Source organism: Equus przewalskii, chromosome 20, assembly GCF_037783145.1.
Source record: "Equus przewalskii isolate Varuska chromosome 20, EquPr2, whole genome shotgun sequence".
In the NCBI taxonomy this organism is placed as follows: Eukaryota; Metazoa; Chordata; class Mammalia; order Perissodactyla; family Equidae; genus Equus; species Equus przewalskii.
In genome coordinates this window covers 50,686,762-50,712,589 of record NC_091850.1, presented here as the reverse complement: position 1 = coordinate 50,712,589, position 25,828 = coordinate 50,686,762, and the positions used below count along the sequence as shown (strand labels likewise).

Here is a 25,828-nt window from a genome sequence, read left to right as displayed (position 1 = left end):
TGAAGCAATGAACACATGCCTTGTTAAAAGGTATTAATGTGGTGAATGCTTTTATGGCTGTGCCTTTTAATAAAGGATGCTAAAAGCAGTTTGCTTTCACCTGGCAAGATCAGCAAAACTGTATCAACTCTCCAGCCTTATGTAATAATCTAGTTCACAGGGGTCTTGATAGCCTCTATATTCCACGATATATCATGCTGGCCTTTTACATTGATGATATCATGCTGATCTTATCTGGTGAGCAAAAAAATAGCAGATATCCTAGATACCTTGACTAGATACATACATGCCAGAGATGAGAAACAAACACCTCAAAACACAAGGCCCTACTATTTTGGTAAAATGTCTAGGGTCCAATGTTCTGGAGGTATGTTGAGATATATTTTCCAAGGTGAAGGGTTCTTCGGATTTGCAGTGTGCAGCTTTGGCTTATTTAATAAGAGACCTAAAGCCTATCAGTTTTGAATGAGGACCAGATCAAAACAATGCTCTGTAATAGGTCCAAGCTGCCGTACAAATTGATCTGCCACTGGAGCCTGATAACCCAGGAGATCCAAAACTGTTTGAAGTGGTTGCAGCAGATGGAAATGCTGTACAAAGCCTTTGACAACTCTTTATAGAATCACATTGCAAACCTTCAGAATTTTGGAGCAAAGCTCAGTCATCATCTGAAGATGTGTTCTCTTTTGATAGCTTCTGGCTCGCTACTGCACCCCAATAAAGACAGAACATCTGACTATGAGCCACTAGGTAACCATTCAACTTGATCTGCCCTCGAAGAACTGGGAGACGTCTAAGCCACCAAGTAATAAAGTTGTGTGTGCATAGCAGCACTCTATCATCCAGGTGAAGTTTTATATACGAGATTTACCTGGAGGTAAAATTAAGATAACACAAGCAACTTAGACTTGCATGGCTCCTTCTCCTGCGGCATTGCCTCTGTTCTCTCAACCCGAACATGGCTACATAGGGACTTTCTTGACAGAGGAAGAAAAATTCTAGTCTAGTTTATAGATAGTTCTGCATAATATACTGGCATCACCTGAAAGTAGACAGCTACAGCACTACATCCCTACTCTAGGGGACCCTTCGGCAGCGCCATTTTTCAGGAACCATGAAGGACTGTGATGAAGGGAAACCCTTTCAGTGGGCAAAACTTCAAGCGATGCCCTAGTTGTTCATTTTACCTGGAGGCGGAGATGATCAGAAGCACATATCCATACTGACTCATAAGCAGTGGCCAATAGATTGGCTGGGTGATTATGAACTTCAAAGGAACAGAATTGGAAAATGGGTGACAAAGAGGTCTGGGGAAGAGGTGTGTGGTCAGAACTCTCTGACTGGTCACAGTATGAAGATATTTTTGTCCCATCGTAAATGCTAAGAAAGAAATGCAGGAGGATAGGATGGAATATGTAGAAGGGTTTAAATCAGTAATTCTCAGGTTTTAAGGGGTAGTCACAGACGCTTTTAAAAACTTCATGGTAGACAGATCTTCTCTCCAGAAAAAAACACATACAGTACATACTGTACACTTTCTGGAGGTTCGTAAATCTTCTAAACATATCTACAACCTTCTTTGACTCAAGGTCAAGAAAATCTCTTTTAAATAATACAGATATATGAACAATTGGAAATCAACTAATTACAAGATTTCAAACGGAAGTTAAAATCCTTTGAAGCCTAGCCCCCAAATAAGCAGCATGTTAACTGGATACATTTACAAACCAGAATCTATTCAGTCTCTTTCCCACTCAGTCTCTTTATTTTATTCTCTTTGCCTTGTTCACTCTCTTTAACTAAACAACCACAAAATTTTGTAAATGCTCTTAGAGATCAACTAACCTAACTTCCTTTGCCTTGGGTTTTATTGATGAAGAAACAAATCCAAAAGGTGAGTTACAAGCATGATACGATAGAAAATAAGACATAAAAATAAAAATTATGACTAATATTTACAGTGCACTTACTTTCTTTGTGCCAGACACTGTTCTAAGTGCTTTACAAGTATTGTCATTTAATTCTCACCCAACCCTGTCATTATCATCTAAGCAAACTGAAGCTTGAGAAGTAAATTAATTTGTCACAAGTCACACGGCTGGGATGTGATGAAAGTTGATACAGGGTCTGACATAGATAGAAGTTAGGTGCATAATTAATAGCAGTTTCTTTTCTTTTTCTTTCTCAATAGAACTGTTTCATGAAGGAGGGACTAGAACTCAATTTTCCCAACTCCAAAGCCTTTTCTACTCATAAGCCCTCAGTCTTGCCTTCTCCTCTACTGCCCTCAACCTGAACATAGTTAATAAAGCATCTATATTTGACTAAATGAAATTTGCTTCCTTTTTTTGACTTAAAAGTCAGAAGTTTCCCTTGAGTCCACCCCTACAAAAAAAGCTTAACTGAATCAAGTTGCTTTCTCCTTCTTTGTATTTTTTATCTGCCCTTCCTCATATTTCACAATAATATGAAAATTCTTCTGGTACTAGTGAAAAGAACTTTCTGAATATTTCAATAATCATAAATATTAACTCACATATTTTTATAAATTTATATTAATATACATACAAACCTCCAAATTATTATAGTCTGTTTTTATTATCACTATACACACCCCTTACCTGAGATCTAGCCATCTGACATATTTGGGTAGACTTGAGTTGATAAGAAAAAATAAACTAATCCTCTCAAAAAAAAAAAAAAGTGGTATTTGCTCTTTCACCAGATTCTAACATCTGTTACTGAGGTTAATATCACCACCACCATCCCTAAGACAATACTGCAATTCTTCAACTAGGTCAGTTAAGAGCCTGCCCTTCCACAAGCTGCCAGATTCCCTTTCTATGAGATGGTTTAGTTTGCCAAACCATTTTCTTATACCTCAAGCAATGTGCCTCTTCATGATCTCTTCCTTAAATCATTATGGAAAAGAGGCAAAACATCGCTCAACATAAAGACTTCCTAGACCCTCAAACATCAAAATTTCACATGTTTTTCTAGTCTTAGAAATTACAACCAGCTCACCTAATGAAGAAAATAAGGGATAAATATGTTTAGCAAAAAGTCAAATAGATGGCATGTGATCAGCAAATATGAATTAAGAAATTTCAATAATGCCCGGGCAAAAAAAGAATTGAAATGAGGAAATAACAAGTTTTCTAGTTTTCCAAACAAAGTACTCCTCTTGGTAGCGAGTAACTGACTTTTCCAAGTGGTTTGATTAACTCAGAAACCTGACTGGGTGAAAGTTTTTGTTTGGCAAGGGAGAAAAACAACTTCCTGCTATTGCATCCAAAATGGGTTTTGAAGGAATGTTTCCTACCGGAGTATCACATGACTCTGCTCACCACATACAGCAACATGTTGCTCTTGGACTTTGTAAGGAAATGATTCTTGTGTCCAAAGTATCTGAAAGATTCTGAACTACACTGTTGGGTGTAGTTCTTCATTTCTGAAGGACCCTGTCGGGCATAGTTCTTCATTAGAAAAAATGAGGGACTTGCTTTATAGCACATTTACACATTTTTATAATCACAGGGAGTGCCTGATCAAGAACCACTGGGACATTGCACACTTGGCTTTTTAATTTAGGACTCAGGTTAGAACTTATCAACTGAGACATTTATCTTATTTAAAAAAGTCGATTGTATATCCATTTTTTCAGCCCAGAATATTCTATAAAATCTTTTGTGGCAAATTCTTCAATTTTTCACCTTGTATTCCCAGTGCTGCACTACTAGACCTTGGGAGTTTAATCATACTTTCTCCTGTACGAAGATTGTGAATATCCACGAGTCCTTTTAAGACAATTTTGGGATTCGGTCATCAGGCTTATTAACAAGTTACTTTAGGGATCCACAAGCAACAGAGGTAAAGCTTACAAAACAGTCACCAATCCAGTATTTGACAGTTTTTAGGATTCAAAATGAGATGACAATGCACCAAAGATGTTACTCAGTAGTAGCTCTTTTTCTTCCATTTCAAAGATTTGTTGCAAAACTCCTGCTGCAGGATATCAGGCAGTTCCTCTGAGGAAATGATTGTTTTTTAGTGTACAGTAAAACATCTATTCATCCACGTCTTCCTTCTGTTGTTCACTATATCCCAATCGTGTACTTGTGCAAAAGTAGCACACTAACTAGAAAAGCTCATTTCCATTTTCCGGACTTGAACTTTTCACAGCAGGGATGAAAAACCTGAGCCTGACAGATGTTGTGGGTGTAGAGAAAATAACCACTGACACAGGTGTGCCTTTCGAATAGGATTCATTGGTTGATTTTTTCAGAGCAGCCAGAGGTCCACATGTGGCAAGACCAGAAGAATGAAAACGATTTCTCTGTAACGTTATCGAAACCATGTCATTCTCACTTTGCCTTGAACAGTACCTAAATTTAAAAAAGAATACAAGTGTGGTTAAATACTGGGAAAGATCCTCATTTGAGAGCATACCTGACTCAACAAAAATTATCAGTGCTTACAAAAGCATAACTTAAAAACGTGTCAGTGTCCACAGTATATTATAAGCAGCAGGACAGGACACCAGGGAGTTTTGATCCCTATACCCTAAAGCCTAGAAAAGGGGCTGGTACCTGATAATGATGCTACCTTCCGAGCATTTACAACGTGCCAGACACGTTGTAATTCTTTGGAGAAAATTTTGGCTAAGTCAAGGCAGGGGTGGCCTCTGAGGTACCGTAGAAATTAGGGGTCATGTCCGAGGAAGAACGAGGTCTGCCTTCGTAAATAGGAAAAAGAGACAGAAAGAAAAGCAAAAATAGATGGGCAAAGAGTGGGGAAGAGGCAGCGGCCCTTCCAGGCCCAAACGCCCGCTGGGGGATGTGGAGCACGACGCCGAGTTCCACGTGGAGGGAGCCCCAGCGGCCGCACCCCTCGCTGGAAGGAAGGGACCCGGACACCACTGGGACCTGCCTTCGCCCTCCTGGGCGAGGACGCCCGGGCCTGAGGAACAGACGACGCCACTCTTCAAGTGCGGAAGCGGGACGGCCGCCGTCCCAGGAACGCGGCGGACAGGGCTGCCGCCCAGGCACCGCCCACTTGCCACGCGTGTTGTGATTGGCCCCAGCTCCCCTCTGGGGCCACGGCCCGAGCTTCCTATTGGTCACGACACCGAGCACGCGCCCTCCGACGTGCGCGCGGGCGCAGGGTTGGCGGAGTTGGCGTTCTCGGGGAGCATCCTCGGCCAGGTACCCGCAGGTGAGGATGCGGCTGGGGCTTTCCTGGGTTTGGGCCGCCTGGCCAGCACAGGCCCGAGGGGAGACGGGCCGGAGGGGAGGCGGCCCAGGGTCGGCGAGGGCACCGGCCTCCGCGCTCCTGCGTCCCTCCCCGGGCCGGGGCTGGGAGCGCGCGGCTGGGTCAGGAGCCCGGCCCCGCGGGGCTGCGGGCGGAGGGCGGGTGCGCCGGGCACTCGGGCGGGGCCTCCCGCAGCTGGTCCGCGGCGGCGCCGGTCCCGCAGGCCGCTGTGGGCCCCTCCTTCGTCGGCGTGTGTGTTCCAAACACTCTTGTAGACGGGGTTAAAGGGCACATCGGGGCGCGGGGAAGCGTGGGGTGTCGGGAAGGGGCTGGAAACGCGGGAGTGTTCGGAGCGTGCGCGGGGGTCCTGCCCCAGCGCTTCTCCGCCTGACCTTGGCCCTGCGGTGTCGGGGAACCGCCTCTGGGAAACGGGGGGCAGCAGTACCTGCTTTGTAAGGTGGTGGTGGGACTAAGGGGTCGGTCCTCTGAAGCACCGAGAGCTGTGCATGGCTCCCAGAAGGGATGTAATTGTTAGCTGTGATAAGAAAGGTTGTCATCATTAGTTTCAAAATACTGGGTCATGCCTAATTGTATATTGGCTTTTCTATATTACTTTTGGGAGTTAGAGCGTCATTTATGCATTTAAGAAATATGTGTTGACATTTAACGTCACTCATTCATTTAAGAAATATGTACCTGCTGTTGGCCAGGTGCTGGTCTGATGCCTAAGAATAGAGTTGAATTAGATATATTCAGTGAATTTATTTTTTAATGTGTTGGCTAACGTGGTTATTTTACGTTTTTTTAAGGCTTAATTTGCTTTTAGTCGGGTGTAATTGTCTAGAGGAGCATAAACTTAATTTTAACTCTTAGTCCCAGTCCAAAAGCCTAAATTATGGTTTGAGTTTCAGTTTAAATCCCTCTTTACAAATCTTTGCTGACTGTTCCCCTAGATTTGGACAGTGTAATGAGTATGAAAATTCTGTGAGTGAGTTTATTTTACTCTTGATCTGTGGAAAAGCATAAATGTTTGAGAGTTTTTGAAATGTTTTTCAATGATAATATACTCTTTTTCAGAGTACAGGCAAGTTCACTTGTGTACTATGGGTACTTTGCTCAGCATTAGAATGAAAGATCCATCAAGAAACATGCAATTGTAATTGAATTTTTTTCGTTCCTGAAAAGAGCAACAACAACAAAAAAGCCCCTTTTGTGAGTGCTGCTGTCTTTCAGTCACTGTCTAATTGCATTTTTTGGATAGATATTCTTATTATCTCCACTTTAGAGGTAAAGAATCCAAAATCAGGTCAGTTTAGTAGCTTGCTCAAAGTTACACATCTCATAAATGGCACATTTCGGGATTCTGACCTATGTAGTCTGACTCTAGATTCTGACTTTGAACTGCTGTTTTTCTGAATTAGGGATTGACTTCTCTATTACCCCTAGTTTAATTGTGAATATTCTCTCTTTTTTAAGTACATTGAGTGTTAATGCCATTAACTCCAGTCCAAAAGCTAATTTAGCCTATCTCTGGTAGAGTAGGTACAGATTCATCCTCCTCTAGAATTTTTGTGCTATATTATCTGTCTTCTTTAGTAAATGAGGGACATTTTCCTGTTAGCATAGGAGTGTATTGTAGAATCTTTGAAGGGCCAAAAGCATTTCAGAGAAGAGATAGATAAATCTAGTATTTTTATTAAAACAATTTTTTGTTTGTATTTTTGTGTGGATGTTGTTGCGGTCTTAAAGATTTGAGGGACTTGGTATCTTGCAAGTCTGTTACTGTGTAATATATATTTTTTCTATTTTCAATACTGTGTGGCTTATAGCAATCAAAGTTTCCTCGTCATTGTACAGACATGCTACAACTATGGCAGTTTTAAACCTTTCTTGAAGGAATGGCCATATGTGGTTTTGTGTTTACAGGCACACCTTGTTTTATGGCACTTTGTTTTATTGCTCTTTGCAGATATTACATTTCTTACAAGAACTTCCACCAGCAAAGAGGTTATGACTCGCTGAAGGCTCAGATGATAGTTAGCCTTTTTTTAGCAATAAAGTATTTTTTGGTTAAGATGTGTATGTTGTTTTTTTAGACATAACGCTATTGCCCACTTAATAGACTATGGTATACTGTAAACGTAACTTTTATATGTACTGGGAAACCAAAACATTTGTATGACTTTGTTGCGATATTTGCTTTGTTGCCGTGGTCTGGATCAAACCTGTAATATCTCTGAGGCATGCCTGTATATCCATTCCTGGAGAGGAATTGTTTTTCCAGTCCTTGGAACACCCTCACCTAGCCCAGTGTAGAATCACAGACACCTTCATCTGATGCCTGGTTCTTAACTAGGGCAACTCATCAGAATCTCCGTGGGAGTCTTTACAGACTGTCTGTGTCTAAGTCTTACCTTCCTAGAGAGTCTGATTCGGTAACTTTACTGAGAGACTCAAGCCCCCTGGCTTAATTTGATAAGGATTTTGGGTTGAGGACCGTTGGTGTGAGTTGGCACAGGGAATTTGCCTCATCCTCTTTCTTGCTAATCACGTAACTTTGAATCCATGCTTAAGTTTGCATGTGATATAAGGTGGCATTAATAAGATACTGGCCCATTAGGGATCATCAGAGTGGGAGCTAGTATTGTTTATGAATTTACAAGGTTATTGCTGAAGGAGTTAGTGTTAAAATGCTCTGAAGGAGAGAGAGAATGGTAGTAAATTCAGGTTTGAAAGTAGATGTACATGTACTACTGTGGTGGTCTGGTGGCCCCCCTACACTATGGGCCCGTCAAGCCTCTGCAAAAGTTACTACCCAGGACTACATAGGACCTGTAGCAGTTTCATGGTCTAAGTTGAGCTATTTCTCTTTAGACCTCCATGTTAAATACTGTTTCAGACAGTTCAGGCTGCAATAGGCTTTTATCCCACAAGACGTGAGCCACTAGATTATCAACCATGGTACTTCAAAACTCATCCCACTAGTACTCCTACAACGTGGAATCTACGAGAAGCATGCCTCAGAAGGAGGAGAGTGGTCAGGTGGGTTGCATGCTGCCAAGACATTGGATTTGGCAACGGGGAGGCACTGGTGACCTTGAGAAGGCCAGTTTCAGTGGAGCAGGGATAGAACCTCAGAGGGGCTGAGGAGAAGGTGAACAATACAAAGAACTTCTTCAGAGTATTTGGTGAGAGGTGCCAGGCTGAAATCAAATCCATTTATTCATTGCGTACAAATGTGAGGTACCCTTAGGATGTGGGGAGATACAGGGATAAACGTGATACATGCCCTACCCTCAGGGAGTTTACTACCTATTGGGAAAGTCACAGAAGCACTTAGATAGTAAGTGTTTTGTATGGGGCTGCCAGAGCGCACAGGATGGGCACTTCACCATGCCTTAGGTTAGATGACTTAAGACATATAAAAGCACCAGAAAGGGGCCAGCACACAGTGAGTGCTCAAAATGTCTGTTAGTAATAATAGCAACATTTACATAGCACATGTTATATAGTAAGCATAATTTAACTCATTTAATTTTTACACCATTAGTGACTAGTTATTATTGCCACTTACAGATGAAGAAACTGAGGCATACAGGGTAATGTGCCACCAGAGGTCTCACAGCCCTTAAGTGGCAAAGCCAGGATTTGTATCCATGCAGTCTGGTTTACCTGTAAGCTATATCGGCTCTTTTTTTATGTGAAAGTGTGTGTGTAAAGGTAATAGCTAATGGCTTTTCTTTGAGATGTGTCCAAGCTGAGAGCTAAAGCCAGGGCAAATGGCTGAGGCTGGGAGATGTTCCAAGCTGAGGGGCAAGAGTGAAAAAAGGCTTAGAGGTGTAAAAAAGAGCTTGGCGCTTTGAGGATATGTCCCAAAGTGTGCCTTGAGAGACGAGAGACAAAGATGCGCTGACAGGTTAACAGGACCCAGGTCCTGGAATCCCTTAGACTCTTATTAAAGAATTTACTTTCACCCTGTGGGCAGTAAGTAGGAAGCTTTTTTTTTTTTAATTTATTTTTTTGAGGAAGACTAGCCCTGAGCTAACATCTATGCTTATCTTCCTCTGTTATGTGGGACACCTGCCACAGCATGGCTTGACAAGTGGTGCATAGGTCCTCACCTGGGATCCGAAACAGTGAACCCCAGGCCGCCAAAGCGGAACCTGCGAACTTAACTGCTGGACCACCAGGCTGGCCCCAATAGGAAGCTTTTGAAAGACTTTAAGTACTAGAGGAACAGCATCAGCTTTGCGTTTTAGAACCATCTCTGTGACTGCAGGCCTAAGGGTAAGTGGGGAGGGTGAGTGGGGTCATCAGTTAGGAGACAGATCTGTTTTCCAAAGAAAACATGGAAAGTGGTGATCTTGGAGTCAGAACAAGGGAGTTTAGTGAATTAAGGAGGATTTGGTCAGAGATTTGTTGTAAAAATCCATGCATCCTAAAATAGTAATGTTTCTTTTTTTCTTTTCTAGAGATGATAAATAGCCAAGCATTTAAGTGATGGATAGTCAGAGCTGAAAAACTAGATGCATTGAAAATGTTGACTACTTAAAGCAAAGAGAAATAGTATCTTCAGGATGTTAGGTTACAAAACTAGAAATTAAAGGACAAGAAGAAGACCTTTTTGGCTGAAGACTCTGAAACACTATTCCTCTGAAGCTAAGACTTTTTCTTTTAACATTTCCTGGAGGGTGTATTGGTATGGAGTTGGGTGGGTAAGCACGTAACAGTGAAAAAGAAACCCTCCTGCTATTACATAATTCGCCATCTGCCATCACCTCCCTTCTTGTGCCTATGACCCTCCCCAAACTGCCCTGTTGCTTGTAGGTAGCTTGCTGAGCTGAGAGGCAGCCCTCACTCCATCAGCACCTCCTGGAGATGCCTTTGCATCCTGGAGAACTTTGCAGAGTTCTTGACCAGTTTGCAGAAATCTGTGTCTGTATCTATATGCAAAGGCTTCCTGATACGATACACAGGCATACCTCGTTTTATTGCGCCTCACTTTATTGCACTTCACAGATACTGCATTTTTTACAAATTGAAGGTTTGTGGCAACCCTGCGTTGAGCAAGTCTGTCTACACCATTTTTCCAACAGCATTTGCTCACTTCATGTCTCTATGTCACATTTTTGGTAATTCTTGCAATATTTCAAACTTTTCATTATTATTATATTTATTATGGTGATGAGTGATCTTTAATGTTACTATTGTAATTGTTTGTGGGTACCAGGAACCACATCCATATAACACGGCAAACTTAATCGGTAAATGTTGTGTGTGCTGGCTGCTCCACTGACTGTTCTCCTGTCTCTCCCTCTCCTTGGGCCTCCCTGTTTCCTGAGCAACAGTTTTGAAATTAGGCCAATTAATAACCCTGCAATGGCCTCCAAGTGTTCCAGTGAAAGGAAGAGTCGCACATCTCTCACTTTAAATCAAAAGCTGGAAATGATTAAGCTTAGTGAGGAAGGCATGTCGAAAGCTGAGATAGGCAGAAGGCTAGGCCTCTTGCGCCAAACAGTCAGCCAAGTTGTGAATGCAAAGGAAAAGTTCTTGAAGGAAATTAAAAGTGCTACTCCAGTGAACACACGAATGATAAGAAAGCGAAACAGCCTTATTGCTGATATGGAGAAAGTTTTAGTGGTCTGGATAGAAGATCAAACCAGCCACAACATTCCCTTAAGCCAAAGCCTAATCCAGAGCAAGGCCCTAACTCTCTTCAATTCTATGAAGGCTGAGAGAGGTAAGGAAGTCGCAGAACAGAAGTTTGAAGCCAGCAGAGGTTGGTTCATGAGGTTTAAGGAAAGAAGCCGTCTCCGTAACATGAGAGTGCGAGGTGAAGCAGCAAGTGCTGATACAGAAGCTGCAGCGAGTTATCCTGCAGATGTGGCTGGGTTGCTACAATCTCACGATAAAACGTTAGCGGATAAGGAGTTGCTTCTTGTGGATGAGCAAAGAAAGTGGCTTCTTGAGATGAAATCTGCTCCTGGTGAAGATGCTGTGAAGATTGTTGAAATGACGACAAAGGATTTAGAATATTACATAAACTTAGTTGATAAAGCGGCGGCAGGGTTTGAGAGAATTGACTCCGATTTCGAAAGAAGTTCTGCTGTGGGTAAAATGCTATCAAACAGCATTGCATGCTACAGAAAAATCGTTTCTGAGAGGAAGAATCAGTCAATGCGGCGACAAACTTCTTTGCTGTCTTATTTTAAGAAATTGCAGCAGCCACCTCAACTTTCAGCAGCCACCACGCTTATCAGTCAGCAGCCATCAACATCGAGGCAAGACCCTCCACCAGCAAAAAGATTACGACTTGCTGAAGGCGCAGATGATGGTTAGCATTTTTTAGCAATAAAGTATTTTTTAATTAAGGTATGTACTTTTTTTTTTAGACATAATGCTATATTGCACACTTACAGACTACAAAATACTGTAAGCATAACTTATATGTGCTGGGAAACCAAAAAATATTTGTGCAACTTGCTTTATTGCGATACTCACTTTATTGCAGTAGTCTGGAACCAAACCCACAGTATCGCTGAGGTCTGTCTAGATACTAGGGTTGATCAGGTGGATATTTAACTCTTGTGAATTTATGCTGCCAAAATTATTTTGATGATGTAAAAATAATTTAGAATTCTTAGGAGGTATCCCTTTCGTAATATACTGAATTTTTGGCTTGTTAGATTTAAGTGCACATGTACAGCATACCTGATTATGTATTAATAAAACTTCCTCAAAAGATTATTATCAAAGCTGTATTTCTGCTAATATTTGAAAGTGCTTATAAAGTTCATGTTTTGGAGCCTGAAAGTGTAAAGTGTATTTTGAAATTTTATTTTGGTATTTTTTAATATTCATTTCTAACATTGGTTTTGGTTGATGAGGTTAACATTGTCAAATTTCAAACTTTTTATGTATACAATTTCAGGGCATGTGTGAAGTAACCTGTGAAACATACACACATGCTTGATAATAAATGCATTTTCTCACATTGATTACATAAAACAACCTTTAAAATAGTGGGATGGGTATGATGCCTGTATTACAGGCAAAGAGACTAGTGCATAACAAAATGAAGTAACTTGTCTGAGCACACAGTGCTGGTTATGGAAGAAGGTGGAAGGCAAATTAGTTCCACTCTGCTCTGCTGTGCTGCCTGGGGGAGGAGGTTTCCTGAGAGTTTGTGCTACTTAAACACAAGGGTTTATGAATGTTTTCTAAGCCTGTTGGTATTCAAAATAGGCTTACTTCATTTCTTCCTGAAGTGAAGACAATTACACGTAGTATATAACTTATTAATAGGTGTAAGAAATAATATATTAATTGTTGTGTATTGATTTAATATGTTTCCTGATCCACTTGTTTATGACTTAAGTGAAGTTGTCTTAATCCACTTGTTTATAATGAAGACAAAACAAAAGTTGTTTTGATATAAGAATGAAGTGAGTTGTGTCAGGATGTCATCTCATCTGTTGTCTGTGGTAAGAACTCAGTAGCCCAGCTGCTGAGGGGCCTCGCTGAGGGCTGATCAGTAAGAACGTGTCTCCATATGTTCTTGGCTATGGGCATTGCCCCAACTGTGGCAAGGGGATGTTTAGACTATAAATACCAAGAGTTAGTGAGGATTATTCCAGAGTTTTGGTCTGGGCAAGACACCACTTTTCTGACCTAAATAAACTCTCCAAAGACCTTGGGGCATTAGCTCCTATGATGGTAAAGGCGACTCCCTCGTCGGTAGTAGTGACAAACCAACCGCACAGTGGCTCCATGAAGGAGATTAGTCTGCCCACCAACACCAGTGCTGTCATTCCCTAGCAACATGCCCTGGAACAATAGTATGATTAATCTGTCATTGGTTCGGAGCATGGTATGTTATGTTAGTTACGTCTTTGTTGGCTTGTTAAGAGACATTGTCCTGTCTGCTGTTGGCTTGTGAAACTATTATAAGTCCCACAGTGAACCTGTGTTCAATAAACTGTTGGCAAGAATAGTCTCAGTCTCTGAGCATAATTTTGCCCCCAAAATGAAACAATTGGCATAGTTGGCAAAACTGACCCAAAAGTAATAATAATTAAAATTGGTCGGTGCTGTGGGATATGTCATACTCTATTACAAATTTGAAATGTAGATTCATAAATTATGTTAAATTTATAACTTACCAAATTCTAGTAAAGCCCATTACTGGATTGACAAATTTTAAACTTAATGTACTACTTAACCATCTATGGCATCCTGCTAAAATTATAAATAAGCTGTGAATGGACAAACTGATGGAGCTGTTCAGATACTAACATTGGCCATAATAATTACTACATAATTACTGCTACTTTACTGTGTTATAAACCATTTGGAATGCTCTATTAAGCGTCTATAATAAAACATACTTTGAGCACAATTGTGGAAGGCAGAAGGACGTAGCAAACATGCCTTGCTCGTTAACCATACCAGCATTACTCGAGAGCTGCTTTAGGGGTGGAATGGATTATATATTAACTTCTGAGGACCCCTGGAGACCTCTTGCAGACTTAGTCCAGACAAAAGTTGAAATTAAGGAAACTCCAGGTCGGCCTGATCACCCAACGCAGTGAGTTATATCCTATATTAAAAAGAGCAATAAGGAAGAAATTCCAGCACTCTTATTAGGAACATTACTAACATAGATGTTGACAGGCAGAAAGGAAAAGTGCTAGCACAAACAGTGATCTCCAGAGTAGGAAGAAACTCAGACCCTTTTGCTCCTAAGGGCAAAAGTCTACGCCCTGAGCACTATGATTTTTATTACCCTTTTGACCCCCGTAACTTTAACCTACTAGAAGCTAGACCCATGTAAATAGACAAAACTACAACAAATGATAATATGGAACTAATCAGAGTTATTAAAGGGAGAGCTTATACTAGACAAGAAATTACAAAAATTAGAATGAAATTCCAACAAACTGATTGGGACACAGAACCCGGTGGATATTAGATTTATTGTCCAGAGGAGGACACAGCCTGAATCTCATAGGAGCAGAGCTTGTACAACTTGAACCCATTACCACTGATGCTTAATTTAATCAACACTTTTGAGCATTTGGAGAACATAATACTAGTTTACAAAGATCTTTGTTTGGGGAGCAGCAACCTGGAGATTAAGATGGCCTACCTAATATATTATCCTTTAAAACATCTCCATGGAGGGGCTGACCCCGTGGCTGAGTGGTTAAGTTCACGAGCTGCGCTGCAGGCGGCCCAGTGTTTTGTCGGTTCGAATCCTGGGCGCAGACATGGCACCGCTCCTCGAGCCACACTGAGGCGGCATCCCACATGCCACAACTAGAAGGACCCACAACTAAGAATATACAACTATGTACCAGGGGGTTTTGGGGAGAAAAAGGAAAAAAATAAAATCTTTAAAAAAAAAAATCTCCATGGAAAACAGCAAAGGAAGCTACTAATATAATAATGAAATTAGGACTATTGACTATAATTTATGCCGGAGACAGACGCCTTCACTGCTACAACCAGAAACAACCAAACAAATTTAAAAAGTCATCCTGAAGGCTGCATCCACTGCTACAACCAGAAACAACCAAACAAATTGAAAAAGTCCTCCTAAAAGCTGTATCACCACAGGACAGAACATCATTATTTACAGTATTTGCAGGCACCAGGAACACAGCAGAGCTGATTGGCTTGCTGAGAACAGCTGAGGAGGAGCAAAGTCAAGATCAAATCAATAGCTTTAACACTAATATATAGAGACAAAACAGGCGTACGCCTTATGTAAACAGATCCAATCAAAATAAACCATATAGACCTAAATCTATGAGGCCCCTTTGGCCACCTAAACTATTTGGGTCACCACCCTTTAATCCAAATTATAAAAACAGAAACTCAGTAGAAACCCCAGAAACTACTTATAGTGTCAGACAAATGGAAGTAATCTACCTTTTAAAGGAAATACACCTACGGAAAATAGGTCCACTAATGCATTTACTGTAAATAATAGCTCCTTTATTAAACCCAATTCCATTAATAAACAAGCCACTGATAGGGGAAGGAGAGAAAACCCAATGAACCCCCATAGGGATTCAGCATTCTCCATCTCATGGCCCATGCGACCGTCATTTGTTGCAGGGGCCATGTAAATAGAAACCCCATTTGTAACCCTACATATAGTACTATGTTATTAGATACAGGGTCTCAGTAACAATGATAGAAGGATATTCTACTAATTTAGAATACTTTAACAATAAAAAGGGACTCACTGAAAGATTAAGAGGAAAACTAATACGTGGGTACATAGATTCCTAACAATTGGTGATAGATCACCCATTAAGGCTAAATGTCTGTAGGTCCCAATTTAGAAAACATTCTTGGAATGGATGTAATAGGACACCATATAACAAGGATATAACAATTCCTAAAACTAATTTGGCTATGGCAAAATGAACTGCAATTAAGCTGCCTGTCCCATCTGAAATAATAAATATACCCCAATGCAATCTTAAGGGAGGACATACTCAAGGAAAAAATTCAGGAACTCCTAAAGAAACAAATTATTGTGCTTACTATTTTCACCATATGATAACCCAGTCTGGCCTGTTAAAAAGCCAGATGGATCATATAAATTTATATTAATTATAGGATTTAAACACTCTCCAAAAATTGAGGGAGCACTCCCAGATACAGGCACGATCATAAACAATATCACCACTGGATCCAGAAGTTATACAGTAATGGATTTATCTGAGCTGTTCTTTGCTGTTCCATTTGATGAGAAGAGGCAACCCATGACTGTATTAACATGGGAAGGTAGACAGTATCAGTTTACTAAGTTATCACAAGGGTATCTTACCAACCCAGTGACAGCACACAACCTAGTAACACAAGACACACAAGCCTTTCAGGAAAACACAAAACACACAAACCATTATTTCTTATATTAATGACATCCTTATTTATGGTGATAACTTAGAACAGGCTAGGGTCAAGATAGAGTTCACTGAATTCCATACGCTCAGGATGGACAACCAACTCATGTACTAAGTCCAAGGACCCCAAACTGCAAGAAAATTTCTAGGCATAATTTGGTCCTCTGAAGGTAGGAAAATAGCAGACCTAGTCGTAAACAAGATAGATTGCATACCAACTCCTACCACAAAAGAAGAATCTCAGAAACTGATAGGACTGTTTGAATATTGGAAAACAGTACATACCACACGGATAATATTGAAACCCATCTATGAAATAGCTAGGAAGAGTAGGAAATTGAGATGGACAGAGACTCAAGAGGCAGTCTACTTATTTGAAAAATGCTGTAAGAACTTTTAACGCTTTGGCACCAGCTAATGAAGACTAAATATAAACTAGAGTGCCTGTAGTCACAAGGACTAAAACACTAGAACCCCAAATTTTACCCAGTTGAGTTTTGGACGAAGAAGTTCCCATGGTTCGAGAATAGATGCCAACCAATTGAAAAGCTCACTTGGATACTCTTTGAGGTACTACAAAATACAGAACCATTAACAGAAAGTAAACCAATTATGCTTAAACTCTTACAGCCTATTCTGGAGTGGGTGAAACAGACTTCTGACAGGGGGACTACCCCTGACTGTAAAGTCCTAACATGGAAATGGTATATTTCCTAGCGGACCATACGAATGGATGGTTGACCATCTGCATTAACTGAGGAAATCTGAGCAATGCCAGTAGTGGACTTGCCAGAATTTCTGAGGAGTGAGCCTATCCAAGCTCAAGCACTTGGACAGCAGGGACCACCATGGTCCACAGCACTCAACAGTGCGTGGTTTACAGATGGGTCAGCCTCCATGACACCATCCCATGCTGACAGGCCACAGCCTTGAGGGCTAGTGACAGTGTAACCGTGACAGAACCAGGCTCAGGAGAATCAGCACAATACACTGAACTAATAGCCGTAAAATTGGCACTTGAACAATCTGTTAAGGAAACTCAAAATGAGGTATATCTTTTTTCAGACTCGTGAGCTGTAGCTAATGGACTAGTTCTTGTTCAGGAATGTGGCAGGAAAATGACTGGAAAATAGGAAATAAGAACATAAGGGGTAAAAACATGGCAGAAAATAGCACTGGCTGACATCTCCATCTTTATCACATGTCTCTGCACATCGGAAGGACAACTCTGAAATAACTAATAACCCTGTAGACAAACTCAATAGGAAAACTAATGAGGATTTCTAAGATCCTTTCTCAAGAAGCACAATGATTCATGGCTAAGGAGGAAACCAATTCAAAGCACAATGATACATAAACGAGAAGGACAATGGAATGTAAAACCTGAACACATAGATATGCCAGTCGATAAGATCATTGCATGGGCACATCACAAAACATGTCATGCTACCATACACAGCACTAGAACGTGGTTAGAGAAAAGAAACATCTATATACCTACCAAATACCTCCAATTTCAACTTAAGATGTGAGAATTGTCAAAAGTTTAAAGCTTGAGGGTCATTAATGAATATTCCAGATAAGGTTAAAGCTGACAGAACCCTGCAAATAATACAAATTGATTATATAGGACCCTTGCTTCTATCAGCGAATAAACTGCATGCACCATTGTGGGCATATGCTCAGGAATGGGATTACCCTATCCTTCAAGAAAAGTGATCAAAAATTCTCTCTTCAGAGCACTGGAATTTGGATTGCTTGCTACAGTATCCCAACGATCATAGAATCAGACCAGGGCACCCATTTTATAGGAAAGCTAACTCAAGATTGGGCCAAAAACCAGGGCATAATAGGGAACTTCCAGTTATCCCACAGCCCAGCTGCCTCTGGATCAATTGGAAGGTATAATTGCTTGCTCAGGCAAAAGCTTAGGTTGCTTACTAACAATCCAGATATGAAAGCTTGGACTAAAGCCGTCTGGGAAACAGCAACATGTCTAAACCATAGATGTAAAAGGAATGGAAAAACTCCTATTGAACTAATATTGCAGGCACCCACAAAGATACGAATTAGCACTATTAACACCCTCGAATCTAAATTAAAAGAAATATTAATTTAAAAACATAATGATATATATAGTACTAGGGAAACTATAGTATCTGCCATTAATAAAACCTACTGGGTGACCGAAGGAAAAGATGTATCAAATTAAAAAAAAAATTAAAAAGACATATGAAATTAAAACAAAATTGAAAAAGCAAATTAAAAAGACGTAGCAAATTAAAGAAAACAATATGCCTCTATAAAATTTTCCAGCATGAATAGCATCATCTTCAATTGTATCAGCACGGGATGCTGGTGCTAAAAAGATATTTACTCTTTATATGATGATGCACTTTAAGTGCACTTAATAGTAGACACATTTTTGTATCAGATGCCTAATATTTAGCCTATCATGATGCAAGGTGATTATGCTCAAGGTGGTATTGGCAGTAATGACCATAACAGCTATAGATTTTCTTGAGTAGCAAGAACAACAAGGAAGAAGTAGAAATTTATAGTACACTATTTTTATTTTGCAGGCATGAATCTGCTCTGCATCTTGAACCCTATAAATATGGCTAAGTGGGTCAGTGTGGCATGCTACCTACTGGCCATACTATTTTGCTCATTGTTCATTATGGGATATCATACTCATGCAGCTATGCATGTTCCTCCAACAGCTCCAGAAATAGCAGTTGTGCCACCATTCCAAAATGGAATGCCACCTCTGGTCCAGAGACAACTCCACAGTCTGTGACATCCTCTACTTCCTCCACAGAACACCATCCTGTCACCTTATTGCATCTGAGGACTCACCTGCATCACCAAGCCCATCCTTTCCACCTCATCTTTCACCATCAGCACCATCTACTGGCTGGGGAACCTTCAGTCAGCGAAGAAAGCAAATACTGAGGGAAGCCAAGGAAGCAGTAGAAACCTCCACTTCAATCTCCACAAGCCTCAACGAGGATCCTGAAGAACACCCCCATTAGACACAGGCTCGGAGGGTGAAGATTGACCTGGATCTTCTAACTGACTCTTAGTATTATACCCCAGCACGTATACCAATACAACCAGGTACTGGCTTTTGTACTCTTCCCTTCCCTTCCCTTTGTGAAGTAGGATCAGCACTGATACATTTTAAGGACTGACTAAAAACAACCCACATCTGATTCGGATCTACTAAGTGTTTTAGCATACTATTGCACTAGAGCAGCTGCACAATATACAGAATGGGCGCTTGGGTGCCCACAGCCAAGACCCATTTCAAATATTATGGCCACTCAAATACTAGGCCATCTTGCTGCTCTTGCTCATTTCAGAATTTGGAGACTAGTTACTCACCCATTTGGCATCCCTAGGCATTGTATGTTGCTTAAATTGCTTATTATCTTATGTTTAATGGGAAAAAGCTTATATGCACCCAGTTCCAGCACAGCTACATTTCTTGTGCATATCAACACTACCACTGATCCTTACCCAGTAGATCAAAATCTTGTGCGATATAAAGGCAAATATTTGGCTTTAGCAATAGACCAAACTTGGCTACAAGAAATTACCAAATTGCCTGCATACACACATACTAATAAGGATGTATTAGAAAAGATAATTAAACCATTATGTATAAACACCAGTTTAATATCCCATGCTATGATAGAATTAAACATGCAGTAGGAAGAAAATTTCATATACCATGTTGGTTGAATATGATCAAATATACTAAAAGAAATACAATGGAGAGATTCTATGTGCTCTCTACACACAGACCTCAAAAGATTCATTTGTAGAAATGTGGCAATGCTACACCCTTGCACAATGCTCTTTGAGTACATTTCATCAATTGGCAGGGTAGAAAATGACAATGCTAGTGACAGAGAACCACAACTAGATACTCACAGGACATGTGACTGATATTCAGAGACATCACTCAAAGGCCTGTATCACTTAGCTATGTGGCAATGGGTATCTGCATGGGATAAGGTGGAGAACCATGATTATTATTTTTTTATTATGAAAATAACAGAGAAAATACCACTCACGCCACTCAGACACCCACCATACCAATTGATATAGTCAATAAGGTACTTATTGATTCCACCAAAACGATACCCGAAATAAATGACAAACTATCTCTACTTCCATACAAACAGTGTCTATATTTAGGAGTCCCATGGGAATGCAATACCACTGATGGCAGAAGTTAGACTTTGTGTCACAGAATGGCCTAACCTGTTCCGCTATGGCAATCTAACCATACATGAAACACCTCTTGCCACATCCCTAGCAGAATTCTTTAACCCTTACACATTTTTTACAACATGCAGTGATTCTCTTACATATTCTTAACTCAAGTGGCAACAGAATTTTTCCATTGGTACTAACAAATCTAATTTATGAAACATGTAAACGTGGCTTATCTCATGTATTTAAGTACCCAACAGCTTACTCAAACAGTAAGGTAATGTTACAGTGTATAACAGAAAGATCCTTTCTGTTTAACAAATGCTATAGAGATGACTGTAGGCCAGGAAACATGATCAAAGCAAAACAGTCTGGAAACCAAGACAGAAGAGTATTGTACATGCACAGACAAATATTAACAGAGTAATGAAGATTGGGGAAAATAGAGCAAGTTGCTATACACAGTTCCTCTGTGTGCTCTGATGCTGTATTAAATACTTTTGCAGGACCAGACAGTATCACCCTTTTCATACTCATACCGAAGGGTTATAAATTATTAATTTGGTCTTGTAACAAAACACATATAAATATTTTGGTGCCATCTATAGACTATTTCTTGACTTTTACCTTGCAAAATATTTCTAAATCTTCATGTGGGGATGTACCAAACAATGCAACTGTGAACCAAACATTAATGGTGATCCATGCCTAAGGTCAACTATTCAACTTTAAATTTTACAAACAATATATCCTTGAATAGAACATATGAATGACATACAAATCTCGTGAGTATGAGCCACAGGCAGATTGCTCCTTTAGTGATGAGACAAGAATCTCGGAACCAGTTTCTGGGATGCACACTGGGATGTACCATGACTAATGTAGAGATAAATACTGCTAGATGGGAAGCAGGAGCATGGTCATGTCAGTGTAAAAAAACTGTATGATAATAATATGTCAAAAATTGCCAATTGGAGTAAAATCGTGCTTTATGGAACAGACCACATGAAAAATTAATAGGTGACTGGTGAAAAATGAGAGTGAGAAGTAAAATATTAAACTAGAAGATTTGAACCAACCTAGAAAAACTGTTAAAAACTAATAGAGATGAGTTTATGGAATATGGAATGTGTAGTTCCAGCCATGGGTCGTGATGATACTCTAGGGATAGACATTGTCACAGTGCATCCACATGAAGACAATTGGGCAGTTATATCTTTAATTATAAATATGACAAAATTTTGTCACTTCCTACACTCCCAACTTACGCTGTTTAATCTGTATTCGCCTATTAGAATAGATCCATGGACACTATGTCCAACTTTAAAAGAACAGAGACACCTTATAAAGTGTGTAGAGTTCACAGAGGAAACCTAGCTATAATACATGCCGTTCATTAGACTCAGGGGTATACCTCTGCCTTCTAGCTCACACCACAGATTTCTACCTCAAGAACTTGGGAACCTGTGTTAGTAAAACCTCTCACGGTCATGTTGGAGCCCACAGTAGTGACCTATACCTTGAAATTTAATATACAAGTCTTTCAAGCTGGATGTGGATCCCCAAATTGTGCTCAGTTTTATCTGTCTTCATTTATGCCTCATTTACAACCTATGCCCAAAACAGATTTGCTGAAAGGAAGAAAAGCCTTACAGTTCCTTATTGGACTCTTAGGAGGTTTAATTGGAGGAGCAATGGCAGCTGCTTTTTCTCAGTTCCAAATTGATCAAATCACATTAGATTTTAAAAACTTTGAAACCAAACAATCTCAATTTAACACACGTGCAATGGCAGCATTATCATAGTTGGGTACACAGATGGATACAATTAGCAATTTATTATAAAACATAAATGAATTTCATAGGGAAGTAAATATAGCAATAGAGAGTCTACATAAAACAACTGGAGAAAATGCTAAAAATAACAAAATACTATAAAAACAACATAAAAAATGTTTCTCTCAGTGTAGATTATCAATTACTGTGGTTAAGATTGGTTGATATGTGGAAGACTCAGAACAGCTGTAATCTCAGGGCAGTACTGGTCACCTGAGATAAGACAGTCCAACCAGCAGTAGAGTAGATACCACACATCCTAATGGTCGTGATTCCTTGGGCATCTGTGAAATGAGAATATTGGCACTAAAGGAGGAAACATGACATTGAGTTACCCCACTTTTGCAGTTCCCAATTTCAAAAGGGAGACGGAGCCTACAGGCCACAGAAAGCCCCTGTATGATAGAAGGAAAATGTGTTCCTAAGGATGTGTTAGTGGAACGGAATCAAAATGTCCTTCTTATTGCTAGACCTTTGGATATACCTGTGGTACAAGTACCCATGACTATGGCCTTGATGCCTCCTCAACCAGTTAAATATAGTATGGGAAACTGGGCCAGTGATAGTATACTCTAAGCCAAACCTTACCCTAACCTGCTGGATTCGGGGGGAACATAACACAAAATAATGGGATGTGTAGAAATAGAACAGGTAATGAATGTAACAGTAGGAGAAAAAAGATATTATTTAAGGTCATCAGAAGATAAAGGAACCATAAAATAACCAGAGAAATGTTTCACATTGGACCTCCTAAAATTAATTTAATAATTTTAAATGGTATATTAGAAAACTTAAGACAAAGAACATCTAGAAGATGAGACTAATAAAGTCAAAATAACTTTGCAGAAATTGAAAACAGAACAAAAATATGCTTTTCCCAAAGTTATGACAGCTTTAGATTCTGATGTAATGACAGTTGAGCGTGTGCCTAATGATGCTATGCAAGCTTGTACCCCCTGCAGCTTTATAAAAATGGCTTTTACATGGAAGTGCAATGGTCAAGGAAGCTTGTGAGTGGTTGAAGAAACTTAATATTTGATCTTTTGGTGATTGGATATGGCATCATGTTAAAGAGTTCTTTACTATACTTTATTGATAATATTGGGAATATGGTTCCTTAAAGTGATCATGAAACTATAGTGTAAAAGAATGTGTGTCAAAGGAAAAAATACCCACAAAATATGATTGCTTGTGATTAAGATTGTAAGTGATTTAGAATCACAGGGCGGATTGATATTTTTGTGAATTTAAATTTCTACAGGGCATTAGGCCTTGATAATTAATTGGTGTGTGAATGATTTAAAATCACAGGGTGGATTGTTGTGTACTGGTTTAATATGATTTCAAATCCACTAGTTTATGACTTATGTTGTTTTAATCCACTTGTTTGTGACAAAGACAAAAAGAACATTATTGTTTTGATCTAAGAATGAAGTAAGTTGTGTCAGGATGTCATCATTTCATCTGTTGTCCATGATAAGAACTCAGTAGCCCAGCTGCTGAGGGGCCCCGCTGGGGGCTGATCAGTAAGAACATGTGGAGAAGCAACTATCACAAGGGGGCATTCAGACTATAAATACCCAGAGTTTGTGAGGATTATTTGAGAGTTTGTGTCTGGGCAAGGCACCACTTTGCTGACCTAAATAAATTCTCTAAGGACATTGGGGCATTAGCTCCTACTGTGGTAAGGGTGACTCCCTTATCAGTGGTGGTAACAAACTGCACAGTGGCCCCATGCAGGAGATCAGCCTGCCTACCAACGCTGGTGCTGTCATTCCTTTGCAATGTGCTCTGGCAACAAGGGACTTGTTTTTGTGTTGGCAGGTGGACATCCCCTCTTGGTTGGTCAAGCCATCTCTCCTGAGTGCCTCCTCGTATGAAAAGGTACACCTCAAACTAAATTTGGACTTTATTCGTTTCATCTCTTCTTGCCTTTGTGTGATTAATCTGTCATTGGTTTGGAGTGTGGCGTGTTATTTTTTTCATGGACTTATTAAGAGACATTATCCTGTATGCTATTGGCTTGCAAAACTATTATAGACCCCACAGTGAACCTGTGTTAAATAAACTATTGACAAAGACAGTCTTAGTCTCTGAGCATAATTTTGCCCCCAAAACAAAACAATGTTTGTAAAATGTTTATGGGACTCTTTATTTTAAAGTGCTATTGTATAAACATTAATTTTTTAAGTGAACTTTTTTCAGTCTTTTCACTCTGACTTTATTCTAGGAGTCCTTGGAGTAATGTTTAAAGCCTTGTGCATTATCTGTAATGCTAAATTTTAAATAGGTAATAAGTGAGCAATAGAGTCTAAATATATGGAAGACTATTGAATGAGGAGGCTGGGGATGTGGGTTACTGTCGATCAGGAGTGTGCCTGTCAGTCCTTGAATTACGATTTTATCCTGAAGGTGATGTTCCTAAAGGATGTAAAGCAGGGCAGTGATGTTCCATGGTAGGTAGGGCTGTTATAGTAATCAAGGTCTGATGTTACTGCTTGGATGAGCAGTGATGAGAGAGAAAGGAACAGGTTGTTGAGATAGTTAGTTATACCCATCAGAATATCTAGTTTAAAGATTTGGGGTGGCTGCTCACTAGAAACAAATAGCAGGAAGCGTATATTTGTTGGAGTCATAAATGACAATAATTGTCTCCAAACATCTGTACAGCTTCTTCCTTTGTAAAGTTCCCACTCAAATTTCACTGTGTCAGAGGAGACTCCTTTGAGCATCAGTGATAGAGTTGTTTATTGCTCATGGAACACCCGTGATCTCCCCTCAATTTCTCAGCCTCCCTGCAGTAGGTAGGACCATGAGACCGGTCTGGCCAATTGGATGTGTACACTCAAGGGCCCTGCATGACCCTCCGGTTGGTGTCCACTGCTGCAGCCGCTGTGGAGGGACTCTGGAGGCACCCCCTGTCCCAGATGGTGCAGGCTTCATCATTTGTGTCCCTGAGTGACTGGAGCAGAGCCCATTGCTGACCTGTGGTGGACATATAATGTGAGTAAGAAATAAACTTGTGCTCAGCCACTGAGCTTCAGGGGTTAATTCCAACCTAACACACCGTTCTCTGTAAATGAGCAGGCCTCCCCTCACTGCCACTGTCCCTTCACCCTCTATAGTCTTATTGCACTCATCACCACCGGACAGATGTGTTTGTTTTACTATCTTCCTTCATCACTTCTCCCCATCCCCATACACACACACTGAAACTTAAGCTCCATGCCAGGCCAAAATAATCTTAAATGAATCAAGTCAGCCACTTCTATTTGCACTTTAATAGAAACAAGGAAGGAAATAATATATCAAGTCTTATCTGGGTTTTGACAATTCTCATTTGGGCTGAGTTTGTACTTTTAAAAAATGGCTTTGTATTCATTAAAATGATGAGGATAAAGTACTTAGCATAAATGGCTTTTATTAAAATCACTGAGTTTGTGGAAAGTGTGTAGCAGCGTGTGTGAAATGCAATACAGGAAAGTCATCTGGCCAGATGTAATCTTCATTGTATTGAACCCTTAAGGACTCTAAGGGAGATTCATGCAGAGGTGCGAAACAGGACCTCTCTTTCTGCTTAAGAATGTTCCAAGGGTTACT

At 40.2% G+C, this 25,828-nt stretch overlaps 1 protein-coding gene and 1 long non-coding RNA gene across 7 annotated transcripts; one reads left to right on the top strand and one right to left on the bottom strand.

Moving 5' to 3' along the window:
* Positions 1-1,407: 1,407 nt before the first annotated feature.
* On the bottom strand, positions 1,408-5,057 carry LOC139077874 (uncharacterized). Its single transcript, XR_011530471.1, has 2 exons — positions 4,930-5,057; positions 1,408-4,385 (listed from the first exon to the last, which is right to left on the bottom strand). It is a non-coding gene; the product is annotated as an uncharacterized lncRNA (long non-coding RNA).
* Positions 5,058-5,117: 60 nt separating this feature from the next.
* Positions 5,118-24,311, top strand: LOC139077873 (tigger transposable element-derived protein 1-like). 6 transcript variants are annotated; one of them, XR_011530469.1, is made up of 4 exons: positions 5,126-5,214; positions 9,723-11,622; positions 18,893-19,289; positions 24,053-24,311. XR_011530469.1 is itself a non-coding variant. In XM_070587219.1 (3 exons), exon 2 carries the CDS (start codon positions 10,519-10,521, stop codon positions 11,587-11,589), a length of 1,071 nt encoding a protein of 356 aa, XP_070443320.1. In that variant the 5' UTR covers positions 5,118-5,214; positions 9,723-10,518; the 3' UTR covers positions 11,590-11,622; positions 18,893-24,311. The 6 variants fall into 6 exon arrangements, 4 of the variants coding, with proteins under 4 accessions (XP_070443320.1, XP_070443319.1, XP_070443321.1 ...); XR_011530470.1 differs by having other exon boundaries at positions 18,752-19,289; XM_070587219.1 differs by having other exon boundaries at positions 5,118-5,214; positions 18,893-24,311.
* The last annotated feature ends 1,517 nt before the right edge of the window (positions 24,312-25,828 follow it).

Coding starts and splice junctions, on each gene's coding strand:
- LOC139077873 (XM_070587219.1), top strand. CDS start 10,519: ATGTTGTGTGTGCTGGCTGCTCCACTGACTGTTCTCCTGTCTCTCCCT.